The 17,964-nt window shown below is 31.1% G+C and overlaps 1 protein-coding gene across 8 annotated transcripts in view; it reads right to left on the bottom strand.

Moving 5' to 3' along the window:
• Window positions 1–345: 345 nt before the first annotated feature.
• The window catches only part of LOC145279936 (protein EFR3 homolog A-like), a 271,461-nt gene continuing 253,842 nt past the window's right edge, over window positions 346–17,964 (bottom strand). For all 8 annotated transcript variants that reach the window (XM_080131520.1, XM_080131519.1, XM_080131515.1 and 5 more), the window contains 4 exons: window positions 16,598–16,689; window positions 13,582–13,624; window positions 10,681–10,790; window positions 346–967 (listed from right to left, as the gene is read on the bottom strand). In XM_080131520.1, the coding sequence (XP_079987646.1) occupies window positions 821–967; window positions 10,681–10,790; window positions 13,582–13,624; window positions 16,598–16,689 (392 nt within the window). In that variant the 3' untranslated portion in view covers window positions 346–820. The remainder of the gene's footprint in view (window positions 968–10,680; window positions 10,791–13,581; window positions 13,625–16,597; window positions 16,690–17,964) is intronic.

The following is a 17,964-nucleotide window of genomic DNA, read 5'->3' as shown; positions in this document are numbered from 1 at the left end:
AGAAAAATTCTTGCAATTTTGTTTATTTTATGGCATCTCAACTCTCTTCAAGTTATTTAATGCGAAAATACAACTATTATAAATGATTCATTGTATATGATAAATTGAACGCAAGTCACCATTTTTACCCATAGCTGGAGAGAAAACGTGAATTCATGTCTTTCTCCAACAGTATTAGTGCATAAACGACCACAATAGATCTGACAAATTTAGATAGCCGACCTCATAGTTCGCAACGGTATCCATCAGGCTAGTCAGTCATTCCCCAATTGAAATTCGGGGACAGGAATTAACTTATTACAAGCTATTATATAAAAAAAAAAAAAATTGACAAAGACAACAGCGTATGATGACAATTTTAAGCTTCCATAGAAATTGATATATTACAACTTTTAGCAATTACTAAATTGCTTCATATTCATTTAAAAACAAATTTAAAAAAAAGATTCATAAGAAAATTACTGTATTTGCTATAAAAGAATTTTTAAAGAAAACATTTCACAATACATAAAATCTGAATCACCGAGAAAGGACATTTAGTTAGCGAAGAACACAGTGTGACTAGTAGCATACCCCATAAAGTCGGCTGGGTATAAGTGAGAGACCAAGAAGTCCGAGACAGTGACTAACGGTAGGAATTTTTTTTTTTTTTTAAATGTCAATATCTGTGAACATGAATGATCACGGATAGCAATTAACCACGTCAGCCAATAAATTTCTAATTTACAACAGTAAGAAGAAGAATGGATGCAAGTTTGGAGAAGGCGTTGCCAAAGAGTCCGTGTGTATTTGATATCGTCAGTCGAAGATGCCCAACGAGTTAATAGACATAAAGATCAGGAATTTGCATATGAAATGCAGGAATGGTATCTTCAGGGGAACTGAGGTTGGGTGCAGAAGATGGCGTCTCTGGTGGGTTTGATACCAAATCAAGAATTTCATTCAACTTGTTATGGAAGTGGTTTGACTGGAAAAGAAAAAGAAAATAAAAGAATTATAATATAGAGGCAGGGGAGTGCAAAATTAGGTGTACAGTGAAATTAATGACATTATTTTGAAATTAAAGTGATATATCCTAAAATAAAAATATACTTTTAATCATTTCCTTTTCTTCTTTTCGATTAAACTGGCAATTTACTTCAAGTATCTGAAAGATTAGAATTACTTATTATATGTGTTTCTTGTTACTAGAGTTGGGACGATTAATCAAAATTGGGGGGTGGGGGGGTCAAAACTTTTTGGCATATCTGAATCATTGTCAAAACATTTTAGCTGAATTTGATCCCAAAAACGATTCTTTTAATTTTTGTTTAAAACTTAATTTCCCATTGTTGGTACTAATAGTAAAATTGTAACTAAAATTAAAAATCATAACTAATTAAGGTTAAAATGGCATCTTGAATTTTTCCTGGGGGGAAATGGTAACAGTAAAAAGAAATGGCATGAACGGATTGAAAAAGAAAAAAAATGGCATAAGTGAAAAATATAACAATCTAACATTTTATCCAAATTTTTCGGGTGAACAACAATAATAGTTTCTCGTATATTCCACTACAATGGGACATGGAAAAGCTCTAACTAGCAAAGAGAAAGAAATTATCAAAGAATCTGCTAAAGTCACCTCTCTTGATGTTATTGCCGAAAAAATTAGATGCTATTTTGACACAGTGAGAGGATTCCTGAAGGACCCTTTACCATGAAAAAAATGATCAGATGCTTGGCATTCAAAGACTTGTCGCTAGAGACATGAATAACATTCTTTTCACCCTCGAGATCCGGAAACCTTTGACGGACCTGACGGTTAGATTAAGAGCTGGGTGTGGTCTGGAACTGAGCAACAACATTTAAGGTGTCAACAATAGGGAGGAGGCATTATGATATGGGCTGATACATTTGCATCATATTGTTAAAGGACGCCTTGGATCTGTGACTGGACTAGATACCTCTTTTTTTTTTTTTTGCTAAAAAACTTGATTTTCATGCATGAAAACGCACCTTCTCACTTTGCTCGTACTATCACAGCATTTTTGGCCTCTTTGGGGTTCTAGGATAGAAACTGATGGTATAGCCATCGTGTTCTCCAGACTTAAACCCAATTGACAACTTCTGGGCACTTCTCAAAAGGGACATTTACGCAGATTGAAGGCAGTACATTTCAAACGCTGCCTTGCTGTTGCTGCTGCAGCAAGGACAGTTCGACCTTCTACAATAAAGAAACTAGTTCGATGGATTCTACAACTATTGAAATTATTAAACGTCATGGTTGAATATTGAAAATAAGACTTTTTCATTAATCGTAAACTTAATAAAAGATTTCTTGCTCAATACTTATTTTTCTCATTTCTGCTATTTACTTTCACTTCTTAGGAAATATAAAACTGCAAATATTTGTTTTTCAATTAAAAAGCTATTACCGCCGTTTAGTCAAAATCTGTAAAATATGTGTATGTGTGGTGGTGGGGGGGGGGGTCTGGCCATAAAATATGCTTAATTTGATATTTTGATTTGTCCAGATTTCCTATATATTATTATAGAGTCAGGATTTCAAAAGTTTTTAAAAAATATATATTTGGGTGCCATCAACTCAAAGCTGGTAACGTTACCTCAGTACCAACATGACACGCATATGAACTGATTAAAAATCAAAAATAAACTAAGATAAATGAACAATATGTATAACGATGGTTTCAATTTTTACCCATTTTTAGCCCCTTAAAAACTATTTTAACCGGCTAAAAACCCATAAAAGAACAGTCCGTAAAAAATCCAATCATTTGAGGCCCCTAGCACCACTCTGCAACTTTTAGTTTCGGAAGAGATAGAGTTTGAAAATATGGGGACAGACAGACATATAGCCTTTTATATATTAGATTTACGTAAATTTTAATTTCTCAAAAACTGAAATAAGTATTCATTTAAAATTTTATTTTATCATATATCAAAATTTCTGCGACGTTTTCATTAAAACCCAAAGTCAAATAGTCCAGATTTTATGATAAAGTTATTTCCGTTCCGGGTGTATAATTGTCCTATCACTCCTTATTACACGTTTTCTTTTTCTACAAGTTTATGTAACATTCGTTTGTTTAATAATTTTTATTTTATTGGTAAGTTATGGTAAACAACGTAAATATTCTAGAGCTGACTTACACTTATTCTCACATCACACTTTTTAAAATGTTTCAATTTCTTTTCACACCTATTTATTGCCTCTAAGAGAGTTCACAGTCAAGTATTAAAACAAATGACAATTTTTTTTTTCTAGCACTGCCACATTGTTTAGTCACTGCATATATAACCTCTTAAATAATTAATGTTTTATTGTATCTTTTTTTCTGTTTAAGATTTTTTAAATGCGGTACTCATTCCCCTTTGAAATTAAATCAATTTTCAACTTATGGAGAACTTGAAAACCTATGACTGCTAAACTATCTTTAAAATAGCTTTTGGATTTTTCACTGAATTTAGGTAAAAATGGCATAATTGGATGAAAAACATAAAAGGAAAACATTTAGAAGTTCGGCAAATTAAAAGAAATATCTACATTTAAAATAGATACCCTATCAAAAAAAAAAAAAAGAATGAGATTCTACTTTTTATACACAATTATGTGTAAACAATGTAAAAAAAAAAAAAAAACTTATTCTAAAATCTACAGTTGGTGTTAATTGTTCATATAATAAATCTATAATATAAATCTCATCTGTCTGCTTAAATGTATGTATGTTTGTATGTCTACCTAAAACTTTTGATGGAGGCGACGGATTTTCACAAGATCAGTATCATTTTGAAGTTAGACTCTTCAAGCGACAAATATCGAAAAATTGGCCAAAAACACTAATTCCTTCACCTTCAACTGGGCACTTTTCTACAGGGAGGGGTCGCTTTTTCCCGCTGATATTTTTGAAAGTCATCCCCTCTTTTTGATTATTTAGCCTTAATTTAAACCTACGTCACTTCTGTGGCGATGGACACAACAGCAAACATCACTTTTTTTTTTTTTTTACATTCTTTTCCTACTTTGCGGGACGGGTTTGAGCCAGCCTGCCTACTACCATATTTTTTATTTTGCTTAACACACACCTCTAAATCTCCAGGCAATGCCGGGCAACCCGGGCTAGTTCAATATAAAAGGAGCTTTCATTTCCGAGATATTCTAGAGTTTAACAGCAGTTAACACAAAATTTTTGGTACTTGTACAGTTTAATGAAGATATTAAAAACTGAAAATGTCAAAAAAAGGTTATATTGTACGTATCCGTTTTGAACTGAAGATCTCCGAAAAAAGATTTCACTTAATTTGATCAAGTAGTTTTTTTTTTACAGCGGAAAAACACGTTTTTATGATAGCACATTGAAGGCAGACATCTTGTAATTTTTCTTAATTTTTGTTTGGAGTTTAGAGACGCCATGAGGAGATAACTCCAGTTAAAGCGCCGACACTCCCTCCGTATCTTTAATACTAGCTTTTCTTCTTAAAAATCGAACCTTTTGCTCGGTATCATAACAAATTGTTTTTTCGCTGAAAAAAAAAAATAAATAAATAAAATAAAGAAACAAATAAAGAAACAAATAAAAAAAGAAAAAGAAAAAAAAAAAAAAAAAAAAAAAAAGAAAAACTACTTGATGCAATTAAGTGAAATTTTTTTTCAGAGAATTTCATTCCATAACAGATACGTACACTTTAAACCTTTTTCGATATTTTTATTATTTAATGTCTTGATTAAACTGTACAAGTACCAAATTTTTTATTTTGCTCTGGGAAATAAATTCTGTGTTGCAATTTTTTTAGGGAAGTAGTCTACTTTAAGTAATTATGCATGGTTTTACTATCTTGCCAGTTGGACTTGAGTTAGTAAAAAATATATTAGTAAACGTCCCTAACTTTGAAAATAATTATCAGTGAAAGAAATACAATCACCACAGGATAAGCATTTCATTATTTCTAATCGCCACTTGGAAACACATTAAATTATTCAATTTTGTTTAAAAAGCTAATACTGCTTGTATTATTGGTGCAACATATTTTCAGCAACTAATGATGCAACACCAAATCATAAAAACTTGATAATTTCACTGCAGTCAGACTAATGGATAGCCAACAGATGGCTCTGTTTACACTGCATCTAATGGTGGTAGTCTTCCTTTATTTTATCATTTAATCTTATTTTACTTAAATTAAAAGCTTATGACTTCACAGGCAAGCTTTTAATGCTAAACGTGAACATTGATTTATTTCCCTGAAAGAATAGATTAGGAGATGGTCGAATGTGGAAGACGGCCAGGAGGTCAGCTGAAGACGTGGTTGCACACCATCAAACCTAGTTCGAATACACAGGTTTATCGTATTTGCTGCTGGTCCCGGAATTGACCACCCATCACTGTATCAGCCACCATGGATCATTATGTGTGCTCTGCATTCATCCAAGACGCTGTGTGTTCTACAGGAAAAGATGGCTCAACCCATCCTGGGCGAACATCACCTCAAATAAGCAAAGTTAATAGATTGAACGATCGTTCGAATTTCTATCAGTTCTTTCTGGTTTAAAGATATCCAAGTAGTTGGTTTAATAGGAGGTTAGGGGTAATGAATTATTATTAAAATGAAATCGGATGATCTTACCAACTATGTTAAAATAAAACTCTTTAAAGGGCTTTTTTTTATTGTTTTATTTTTATAAAAAGTTTTATTAAAAATTAAGGTTCTTTTTTAGAATTCGACTAAATTTAAAAATAAAAAATACAGACAAATCTCACAGTAATATGTCATATTCCAAAATTCACACATAAGTATTTTTGTTTTCTTTTTATAATAAGAAAATCTAAATTTACAATTTTAGCCATTAAATAGTTTTAACCGTTTTGAATAAAAACAATCTCTATAGTCAAATTCAATTGTTGCCCTTGAATTTTAACACATTTTAAAACATGGTAGCTCCTGGTTCAGTCTCGCTCATCATATTTGATTTTCTTAGTTATAAAAAAAAAAAAAAAAATACTTGATCAATTTACATTATTTTTGGAATAAGACATCTTCATGCCATGACAGGTATGTACATCAAAGATTTGCTTGTATGTTTTTTTTTTTTTTTATTAGGTCAAATTCTAAATAAGACCAAAAATCTTATATTAAAATCATTGTCTGACTGTCTGTTCACTATTTTTAATCTGTTAGACCTGTCTTTGCCTGGCCGTAAAATACACTAATATGAAATTTTATTTCAATTTGTCCAGATTTCGTATATATCAGAGTCATGATTTTAAGTAAAAAAAAAAAAAAAAAAAAAAAAAAAAAAAAGTATTTAGGTGCCATCAGTTAGAATCGAAAACAAAACTATAGCATTAAAAGCTGGTGATGTTACCACTGTACCAATGTGAGTTACATAAACCGATTAAAGATGAATGTACAACTGTATAACGATTTTTTTTCAATTTTGACCCATTTTTGATCCCTTAAAAACTATTTTAACCGGATAAAGACTAGTGTTGTGCCGATGAATCGGAATCGGAATCGGTTAAATCGGTAATTTTCGGGGAATCGGAATCGGAAAAATTTGTGTATAATTTCCGATTCCAAAATCGATTCTTTGAATATTTTTCAAAAGTTAATTTTCAATTGCTTGTACCGATTATAAATATTTATTTCTTTTAAACTATTAGTAAAACTAAACTCTATAGATCTACGTACTCGTTATAGAATGAAGTTCTCATAACAAAATCACGTAATTTCATTAAATAGTTTTTGTTTTACGCTCCCTTGAATAATTATCGCAGTTGTTTTAGGAAGATTCCGAATTTCCCAAATCGTTTTTACGGCATAAAATAAAAACTATTTGATGAAATTACGTGATTTTTTTATGAGAACTTCATTCCATAACGAGTACGTTTTTTTTTTTATTTTTCGTTTTTTAACATAGTGTAAACTGCACAAGCACCCTTTTTTAATACGTGAAGACAGTTTAGAGCTTCATCCTAGATCTAAAAATAATTTGGTCTTTAGTGGGTTTACAAATATCGTCCAAAAGTAGAATTTCAATGAGGGGGGACTTTTAAATGTAAATATAATTTCTTTTTCAATCTGAAAAATTTCTAAATGTTTTCTCTTTATCTATTTTATCCAGACTTTGATAAATTCATTGTGAGATATTCATGTATATTTTTAACTTTTCCGAAACCCGAGAAAAATGCAACGGTGTCAGACAATGTGGCTCCAGGAAAATAAAATAAAACTCTATTCGTTTGAAATCTTTTAAACTCCTTGAGAAATTTGGCAAGTGGGTGTGAAAAAGTATTGTTGTCGAAACCAACGGCATCGAAGGTGTTAATTACCCCATAATACTTTCAACTCAACTTTTGAGTGAGATTGGCGGGCTTCAGCGAGGCCTCCGTGATATATATATATATATATATATATATATATATATATATCTCACGGAGGCCTCGGCTTCAGACGGCATTGGCGCCGTCGTAGCAATCCTTAAGTATAAACATAAACAATACCGGCAGAATCAAAGAAAATCACACTGGAAGCATATTTCAAATTAAATCAAAGGCCAAGCCTTTTCACAATTTTGCCCATTCCTTGTTGGTCCCCCCGATTTATCGGAGAGGGACTATAGTTTTCAGTGGCGTTCGTCCGTTCGTTCGTCCGGATGATTCCCGGATAACCGTCCATTACTTTTTTCTGAAATTTTGCCACAAGTTGTACTCCAATATGTAGATGTGCACAACATCGAGTTTTTTTTTTTTAAGAAAACTCTCGTTGCTCCCCCAGGGGCTGAATAGGGGTCAAAAATGCCCAAAATGGCAAAAATGACACTTTTGGCCCCATAACTTTTTTCCCGTCCATTAGATTTTACTGAAACTTGTCCAAAATGTGAAGGCAATTGTTGCAAATGTAAATTCAGTATCGCTGACCCTGGCAAAACTCTGGTTTGCGCCCCCCGGGAACTTTTAGGGCTAAAAACCACCCCTTTTTTAGGCTCTTTTTTTCATATTTGTCTAAAATGTGATTATGTATCTCTATTTAGTGTTTTTTTATGGTGCTGAACTCAAATTTACATGTCTTAAGGCCTGAAACATAGCCGTTTGTCCATTTTTACAAGTAATCAGCTCCCCCATGGGGGCAAAAGAGGTAAAAAAATACCTCAAAATGACTCTAAATAGACAAAATTGACATATTTTTCAGAATAACTTTTCATCCATTCATTAGATTTTTCTGAAACTTGGCAAAACCATGGGCATACCTGAACCTGATATACACCTGATGGAAGTATCACTGACCCTGGGAAAAATCAGAGTCACAAGCCCTGGAGGTTTTAGGGCTAATATTGGGTGTGGAGCAAAAGTTGAACTTAGTCATTTTTCTGAAAACTTTTGAAAATTTTTTTTCACTCAAAATTGTTTTTTTATCAGTTATGTATCACTTTTTTTATCACTTTATTCGATCCCCCCTCCTCACATAGAGGGGGACCATGCATGCACGGCTTGTTATATTTGTCAATACCGATTGCCGAGTGAGGGAGCAGCAAACATACCGACAAAACCCAACACTTTTATGTTCTACTTTTCATTTAATTAGCAATAATGTTTGATATTATTTTTCTGGGCAAAATATTTCTTTAATTTTAGACAATTCTTTCGCTACTTTGAAAATAAACTGCATTCTTCTAAAGGTTACCTAGCGAATTTTCGCAAAGTTTCAATTTTTGTTTTGTTTATTTTACGCATATAAAATAAGTTTATATCTTCTTTAGTTTTACTAATAGTTTAAAAGAAAGAAATATTTATAATCGGTACAAACAATTGAAAATGAACTTTTTAAAAATATTAAAAGAATCGATTTGGGAATCGGAAATTAGGCACAAATTTTTCCGATTCCAATACCGATTCCGATACCCCCAAAATTACCGATTTATCCGATTCCCGATTCCGATTAATCGACACAACACTAATATAAAACGATTAGGAATTTAAAATAGACGGTCAGTTTCACAAATAAATATAACGTAACATGAGCTGTAGTGTGTTACCAATTTTAAATTATGTGCGCTTATTGGGGATAGGGTGTCTACTTTTTAAGCGATTACACATGGTTTTACAACGTTGCAAACCGAACTTAATTTAGTGGGAAACACTTTAGTTAATATCCATAAAGAATTAGGATGGCCAGAAATGATGATCATTTTACGTTAAATTTATATTCGAAACTGATCTTACACTCTAAATTCTAAATGATCGCTTTTCTTTTCGCCAATTAAAAAAATGTTCTAACACGTAATCTATAAAAGTAATATTTCATTTTGGAATAGGGATTTAGCTGCGAGAGAAAGCACAGAAAGCTCACGCAATCTCACGTTAAAAATGGTTTTCATAATAGTAATATTATTATTTAGAAATTCGTTCGTAACAATGAGATGTGGCTTTGCTAAGTGGCATTGTTAAATATATTGTTCTTACATCGTTTTCTTATTTTGCCTACCAATCTTCGAATAGTTTCCACTATTCATGTAAGTAGCATGTTATACAGTAAATACGAACTGGTACAATATAGCTTTGTTTTAAAATCAAAATAAATGTTTTGTTGTGTTACAATTTTTAATCAATTACAAGGCAAACATTTGAGATAAAATATACGCGGACATTAACCAGGGGTTTATGTAATAATTTGAAAATTTACGAAAAAACAAACAAAAAAAATCTCTAATTAAATATGTATACATTTTACAAGAATCAGAATCGGAATCGGGAATCGGATCGGAATCGGAAATTTTGATCGGAATCGGAATCGGGAAAAATTTTGGCATCGTCCCATCACTAATAAAGACCCATAAAAGAACGGCCTGTAAAAAAAACAATTATTTGAAACCTCTAGCACCGCTCTGCTACTTTTAGTTTCGGAGGATAGAGTTTGAAAATATGGAGACCGACAGATATATAGCTGTTTATATTTTAGATTAATCAATGCTTTAGTCAGGAATAGTGCGATTAGGACTGTGCAAATCTTGCTTTATTATAAACTCATGCCGGCACTATTTCAGAAAGGTGTTGACCGAGAGAAAAGGTTATTTTTGTTATAGAAACAAAATTAAATCTATAAATATAAAAGCGAAAATGTATGTATGTATGTGTGTTCGCTTTTTCTGTGTGTCTACAAAAGGCTTCTTTCAGAGAAGCGGTCGAACGCTTCACAACTTTTAAAAACTTTTTATATCACATAAATCGTAATATCTCACACTTAACAACGAAGCTCGCCTGTCTATTTAATTTGCTCGATTTCGGGAAGATAAATATTCAATATTTGTCGCTCGCCGCATGTGGGTTAGTCTTTTTCCTATAACATCTTGGGGGAAAAAAAAAAGCGTTCAGCAGTAAATGAAATCCTGCAGTGAAACTTGACCTCATTAACTCATTAAAACGAGCACCTGCTAAATCCAAGTAATTAAATAAATTCAAATGTGTTTCCGTAAGCATCTCGCGGTTGGACAATGGTTAATGTTGCACGTTTTTTTTTTCACACTTTAATTTACAACTTTGCCTCAACGGTTCGGGTTCGATCCTCATACTTATTTTTTTTTTTTTTAAACTCCCATACACCTCCAAATACCCCTCGCTAGTCAGTAAATATTTCTGATCATCAAGATCCTCAGACCGAAAAAGAAAAATGTTATTTGATATTTACCTTGGCCTCTGAACGAGCCACAATTTCTTCAAATGGAGCATCTCTGAACGTTTCAAAGATTTGCAATCGTTTCTTTACTTCTTCATCTTTATCGACCGTTTCTTCTTCATCTGAAATAAAGACAGATTTGTTATCTCAACCATGCATCATTTTTTTTTTTTCATTACACTGTCGACACTGTTTGATATCTATATTTCAATTGTGTGTTAGCTGATGTACACTTGCTCTTCTTCAAATAGATTGTACATCTATGTAAGAACAGGGATGCTACAAAAGGTCTTGTAAAATCCTGTAAATTTCTATAACTTGTAGAGCATAATACAGATACTATTGTAGTAAGTAAGGTTTTTTTAGTTTTTAACTTTAAAGCATTAGAAATGTATATGGAGGTTCGAAACGTATTACCAAAACTGACAATAATGGAGTAACAGTTACAAAAGTAGTTTTATAAAATATCACCGATCATTTCATGCCACAAAAAATATCAGGTCGGTGCAAAAGTTTTTGCCAGTTTGTAGAAGAGACATTCTAAACAATTGTAATTAATTTTATATATATTGTTATTACTTGAGCATATCACCATGATTAATTTTAAACTTTATTTCAGATTATCAAAGCATCATTCATATTTCTCTGCGATATTCTTACCCATGTTGACCCGAAAACAACCTTCAATAGAAATGGAGCCATCTTCCATCATGATATTTGTCATCACGCAGCATTACTGATCAAACATCTGAGGAGAATTTGGTTGGGAAATTTTGCCCCATTTTGAATATTCTCCTGACCTAGTTCCCTCAGATTATCACTTTTGTTTTTTTTACATTTTCACCCCAAACAAGGCACAGTACCACTTTGATGTAGGGGAGGGGGCTACTATCAGGCAAATCAGTTGCAGCAATACTACGTAGGGAGTTCAGCAGCAAAATGTCTGTTTACATTACACACTTTAATTTCTGCATGTCAGTACAGTTGGGGAAGCAGGAATCTGGAAGGGAATTCCAAAGTCTAGCAGTTCTGGGAAAGAAACTATTAGAGTAGAAAGCCTTCTTACATCTAGAGATCTCTACTATATAGAGGTGGGACTTTGCTGCTTGTCGGGGGTATTTACATAGAGGGAGTACAAGGGATTTGTAGTTCGTCAGAGCATTCACCATTAAAATAATTGTAAAACAGGCAGAGATATGCAACATTTCGTTGATGGAACAGAGGTTGAAGCTTAGATGACAGATGACCTACCAAGTGGGCGCTTTAGAACCCTATCCGGGAGCGAGAGACTAGTAGTAGATGCAACAGCCCAAACGTAATAATGATACTCCACACATGGAATAATGGTGGCCTTGTAGAGGTACAGGGTACTTTCAGGCGTAAGTAACTTTCTAGCACAGTAGAGAGAGCCCACATCTTCGCAGCAGCCTTGGCGATGCTCTCGATGAATCTATTCCAACTCATGAACGTTAAGCCAAGAATTATAGAATTACTTAGATGGGTTTCAGTTGACGTCATGAAAGGAGATTAAATAAGAGTTAGATTCATCAAAAACTAAAGAATTTTACAAGCAAGGTATTTATAAGCTTGTTGCGAAATGGAATAAAGTAGCAGAGAGCTTGTTCAAGTTACACAAAACTTGTTATGAAGAACGATTTTCAAAATCAGTTTTTGATTTTCAAGATGTAACTTTATATCAGCAAAAACTTTAGCACAGACTTCTTGGTATGTAGCAGTGTCAATGAAAGTGAATAAATTGAATTCGTTACATGTTTTGTATTGCTGCATTATTTGTTTCTCTATTGTTTTTTAACAAGACTTTCAAACTAACCACTACATTACTTCCACACAGAACAGACAAATTTATCTAAATTTTGCCTTCTGTGACCTACATAAAAATTGACAGTGCAAGGTCTATAACTACCCTCACTCCTATGAAAAAGCAAAAAATAAAAAATCTTTATGGTGTATGTATCAATGATGCAAAGAAAATCTCTTACACCAAAAATCACAAATTGATCAAGTAGTTATATTTAAAAAAAATAAAACAAAAAAAATTTAAAACAAAAATAAAATTTTATGGCTAGAGGACTGACACTTTTTTGGTGCCATTTTGCAGGAAAATGGAAATACCTTCAAATAATTCAAACTTTTGTGAGATTTTAGAAAAGGTTGGGAGGGGGACTCAAATTCGTTTAAAAATGTTTTTTTTATAAAAATAAGACTACTTTGATCAAAATACATTATTTTTGGTGTACAATATTTTCTTTCCTCTCATCAATGCGCATCAAAGACTTCATTATTTTTGTTTTTTCATGTCGGGAGGGTTATGGACACGCACCAAATTGACTTCATCGGCTGTATATCGAGTATATTCAGAAAAAAAAAGTTAAAAAATAAGATTCGGAATGTTTAAAGATATATATGTTGTGTAAACCAGATTTCATTAAAATATTAAAAAAATAAAACCATTAACATATAAAAATATTGTTTAAAAGATCACATCTTGCTACTATTTAACATACAGGACATTTTGTAGGACTTGACATTTCTACATAGGAAATATCAGCCTATACATTCAATAATCTTTCAAAAGAATTGAAAAGTATATCACTTTTTTTATAAGTTCAAATGAAATTATTGATAAAAAATCAGAGATGCACAAAAAAGGCATACTAATTTGAATGCAACATACTAGCACAGAAGAAATGTAAAAGCAGATATGAATTTGTTAGGAAAGTAATTTAATTAAAACTTAATTCTACTAGGAACTGTGTATTGCCAGTGTGAAGGTTTTTTTTGTTTTGTTTTTTTTTTAATAATTTACACATCTAGTAATAACATACTGTCAAAATTATCAGTCTATATAAATTGCTTATTTTTCTAGAAAATTTCAAAAATGTTTTTACTTACTGAGCATTTTTTTCAAAGCATCAAAGGTAACATCATCAACTTTCTGTCAAGAACAAAAATTTAGAATTGGTTAGAAATAACAGAAAAAAATAAATAAATATAGAAATTGTAAAGCTCTTTGGATTATTCAGACTAATGGTCTCATCTCGAATGATATTCTCACATTTAAGTTAATATGACCAATGTTCATCAGGTTACACCAAGCATGTCATGAGAATGACATTGAAAATGAGGACAGTCATCTAAATCGCAATTTTCAATCCTAATCTGAAAAATTCTGAAACATGTAAAATCCTTACAAAGATCTTTTTATGCTTCTTATAAAGATATTTCACATTACATAAAACATTTTTATGCTTCTTATAAAGATATTTCACATTACATAAAACATTTTTATGCTTCTTATAAAGATATTTCACATTACATAAAACATTTTTATGCTTCTTATAAAGATATTTCACATTACATAAAACATTTTTATGCTTCTTATAAAGATATTTCACATTACATAAAACATTTTTATGCCTCTTATAAAGATATTTCACATTACATAAAACATTTTTATGCCTCTTATAAAGATATTTCACATTACATAAAACATTTTTATGCCTCTTATAAAGATATTTCACATAAAACATTTTTATGCCACTTATAAAGATATTTCACATTACATAAAACATTTTTATGCTTCTTATAAAGATATTTCACATTACATAAAACATTTTTATGCTTCTTATAAAGATATTTCACATTACATAAAACATTTTTATGCCTCTTATAAAGATATTTCACATTACATAAAACATTTTTATGCCTCTTATAAAGATATTTCACATTACATAAAACATTTTTATGCTTCTTATAAAGATATTTCACATTACATAACATTTTTATGCTTCTTATAAAGATATTTCACATTACATAAAACATTTTTATGCCTCTTATAAAGATATTTCACATTACATAAAACATTTTTATGCTTCTTATAAAGATATTTCACATTACATAAAACATTTTTATGCTTCTTATAAAGATATTTCACATTACATAAAACATTTTTATGCTTCTTATAAAGAAGCTTCAGATTACATAAAAGATTATGAAAGTATTTTTATATGATGCCATCAAATATATACTAAATATTCCCTGCCACAACCCTGTTCCCTCTAGAGTATATGATCTGCTTGGATTAGATTTGCTGTCTAATCGTCAAAATGTAACGGTTGCTTTTGTTGCCATCAGATTATTTCATGGTTCTCACGCCACCACAATGATAAAATTTCTGTGGCTGAAAAGACCAAACTTGCAACAATATACATTCACATTAGATCCTCTGCATAAGCACACTAGTTTTTGCTCAGAGATGTACCAGCAATTTCTTTTCACATTGTGTTCTGCAGTCCTAAACGTGCTGCGTCAGAATTGTGTAAATGAACATGTATCACATTCATATTTTTCGGAGTTCTATATTGTCTAACTACCATGATATTCCGAAGTTTTATGCATTCCCTAATTAGCTTAGTGGTCTCTGTCTATTGTTGATGGTTTTATGACCATGGCTTAATAAAGGGGGGGGGCATGCTTTTAATTTTTTTATTGAATAACCTTCAAAAGAGAATGACTATTTTTATTGTCCGTTTTATGGCAAATCAAATCATTCAATGTAAAAACAATAATCAGAGATGGCTTTAGAATTAAGAGAAGGACAAGCAGAAATTGCTCCCTGGTTTCCCCTAAAATTGAGGAGACAAAGTCTTGAAAAGTTAAAGCCAATTTTTTTTTTTTAAATTTGAAAAATTTATTTTGTTTATTTTTTTTTTAATTATTTGTAAAAATAATGTTAATTTCATTTACTTTTATTATTTACTGGCAGATGTACCCAGCGTTGCCTAGTATATAATGCAACATTAAATTCCTTTAAAAAAAAAAATAAAAATAAAATAAAACAGTAAGAAACTGAGATGTGCATGCAAGTATTTTTTTTTTTTAAACAGTTTATTTTTGTAAGTAAAAAAAAAAAAAAAAATTCTCAAACAGATTAAAACTAAAACCTAAAGACAGTCAAGTACAATAACCATTAGGTCAGCTTGTGACAATCTTTACAAAGTGTTTTCAAATATACTTATTCTTAACATAAGTAAGCTCTCATGTGAATATGATTTGTGCACATACAGTCGTGAAACAATTTACAAACAGATAAAAATCTGGTCAAAATTGAAAGATGGGTACGGGGGGGGGGGCCAATCTTTCAATTTTTACCCCTTAGCAGAGTTTTTTCTGGATAAAAACCTATCAAAAAAATTCAACATACTTGAATACCCTATATACCAAATTTCAAGTCTGTAGATCAAAAATTCATTAAGTGCATAGGTTGAGAGTTGTCTTCACTCCCACACACTCACATTTATAGATCTATAAATGTATTTATTGTTGCATTTAAGAAATTAACTATTTGTGTTTGGCAAAGTTTGTAATCCAATTAAGTCCCTTTCATGCAATGTGTCACATGCACACACTCCAACGATAATTATAATTGCTGTAAAAATAAAACTCATAGGATTAACTTTGTAGAATTTATTATCTTTTTGTGTTGAGCAATTGCTTCTGTACGTTAAGCAATTCCAGTAAACAGATAGTAAGTGGATGATGTAAATAATTTAGGTAAATAATGGATTAATTTATATACTTTCAGTCACCATGGCAGCAAAGGTTTTGATTGAATGACAAATAATTTTATTCAACAGCAGCAGCATTTTAGACAGTAAAACGGAATTCATTTTTGCCTTAACTGACATCTGACACTTATTCATGAAACCTTACTCATCTTCTTTAAATTAGAATGTTATTCAATATCTCTGAATATTCTTTTAAAATACATATCCAGTTATTTTCACAATCAATTACGGGCACAAATGATGATCGCAAGTGGCATAACAAGAAAAGAAAATATTAAAACCACTCTTTTTTAAGTACTTTTCTTCTAAAATGAATACTAAATGGGAAAGACGAGTTGTACCTTAGGAACTGTTGGTGATCCGTTTGCACTTTCAATTTCCAAGTTAACAGAATGGATGTCACTTGTACTGTGGGTCATATCAGTGCTCTCCCCTGAAATAAACCAGATGAGTTATCAAACTTTATTCATCAAAAGGAAAAATTAAAAATCACCAATAGATAACACAATTGGTTTTAATAAACAAAAGGTAAGCACATGAAGCAAAACACAATAACTATTAACTATAGTAAGTCAGAAGCACATTCTTTCAGGCAGAAACAGAAATCATTTTGGTTTTAAAAAATTAAGTGACCAGTAGAAAATAGATATCACAGATGAAATCAACATCCAACATTTAAGTTGAAACATTTACATTTATGCTCATCACATCATGGGTTTAATACATGATTTAATGAGAGATAAAAACATTTATTGGTCAGAAAAACAAATAAAAGGTGAAAGTTCTTCATCCACGGAGTTTCAAAGATATATATATAATAAAAAATACTAAAGAATCTGAATAAAATACGCATCAAGTGTGCTTGAAACCAAATCACAACATAAGATTAGAAAAATAAACAAATATTTTACTTGTTTGAAATTTATCACAAATATATTTCGGAGATAAATTTCAAACGAATGAAATATTTGTTTATTTTCCTAATCTTACGTTGTGATTTGGTTTCAAGTGCACTTGATACATATTTTATTTTATTCAAATTAAAACGTTTCTATATTGAACTCTCATTCTTTGACGTTATTCTCATGTTACCTGCGCACAGTTCAAACAATTCAAAATACAACCGCCAGATACAACGCGCAGCTCTATACAGACTTCTTTCTCCAAAGTAACAACATGGCAAGGAAGAAAAAAAAAAAGACACACCTAAGATGGAGTCTACCTCCGAAATATATTTATGTTATAAATTTCAAACAAGTAAAATATTTGTTTATTTTCCTAATCTTACGTTGTGATTTGGTTTCAAGTGCACTTGATGCGTATTTTATTTTATTCAAATTAAAACAACGTTTCTATATTGAGCTCTCATTCTTTGACTAAAGAATTTTTTTTATCAGACTTTACATATCTCCATTTTCTTCTCCAAATTCTTTTTTTTTTCATTTCTTATATTAAACTTTTTTCTATCAGTTTTTGAAGAGTTATGTTTCATTGAATAGTGAAAGATGTGTAAGACATAATATAATTTAAAAAATTTTTTAAAAATAAATAAATAATCAAAATTTATGAGTGCGAATTGATTCCATCTTTTGGCTTTTGGGAAGATAACTAATGGTAATACATGCTCTGAAGGTGGAAATTCGCTTTTATTGAGCTTGATATTTTTGGGTTCTTGTGAAAAATTCACCTGTGATGGATAAAAAAATAT

The sequence above is a fragment of the Euprymna scolopes genome, chromosome 7 (genome assembly GCF_053919585.1).
Source record: "Euprymna scolopes isolate OS-2025 chromosome 7, ASM5391958v1, whole genome shotgun sequence".
Taxonomy (NCBI): Eukaryota; Metazoa; Mollusca; class Cephalopoda; order Sepiida; family Sepiolidae; genus Euprymna; species Euprymna scolopes.
The sequence above is the reverse complement of the archived record's forward strand: the minus strand, read 5'-3'. Positions and strand labels throughout refer to the sequence as shown.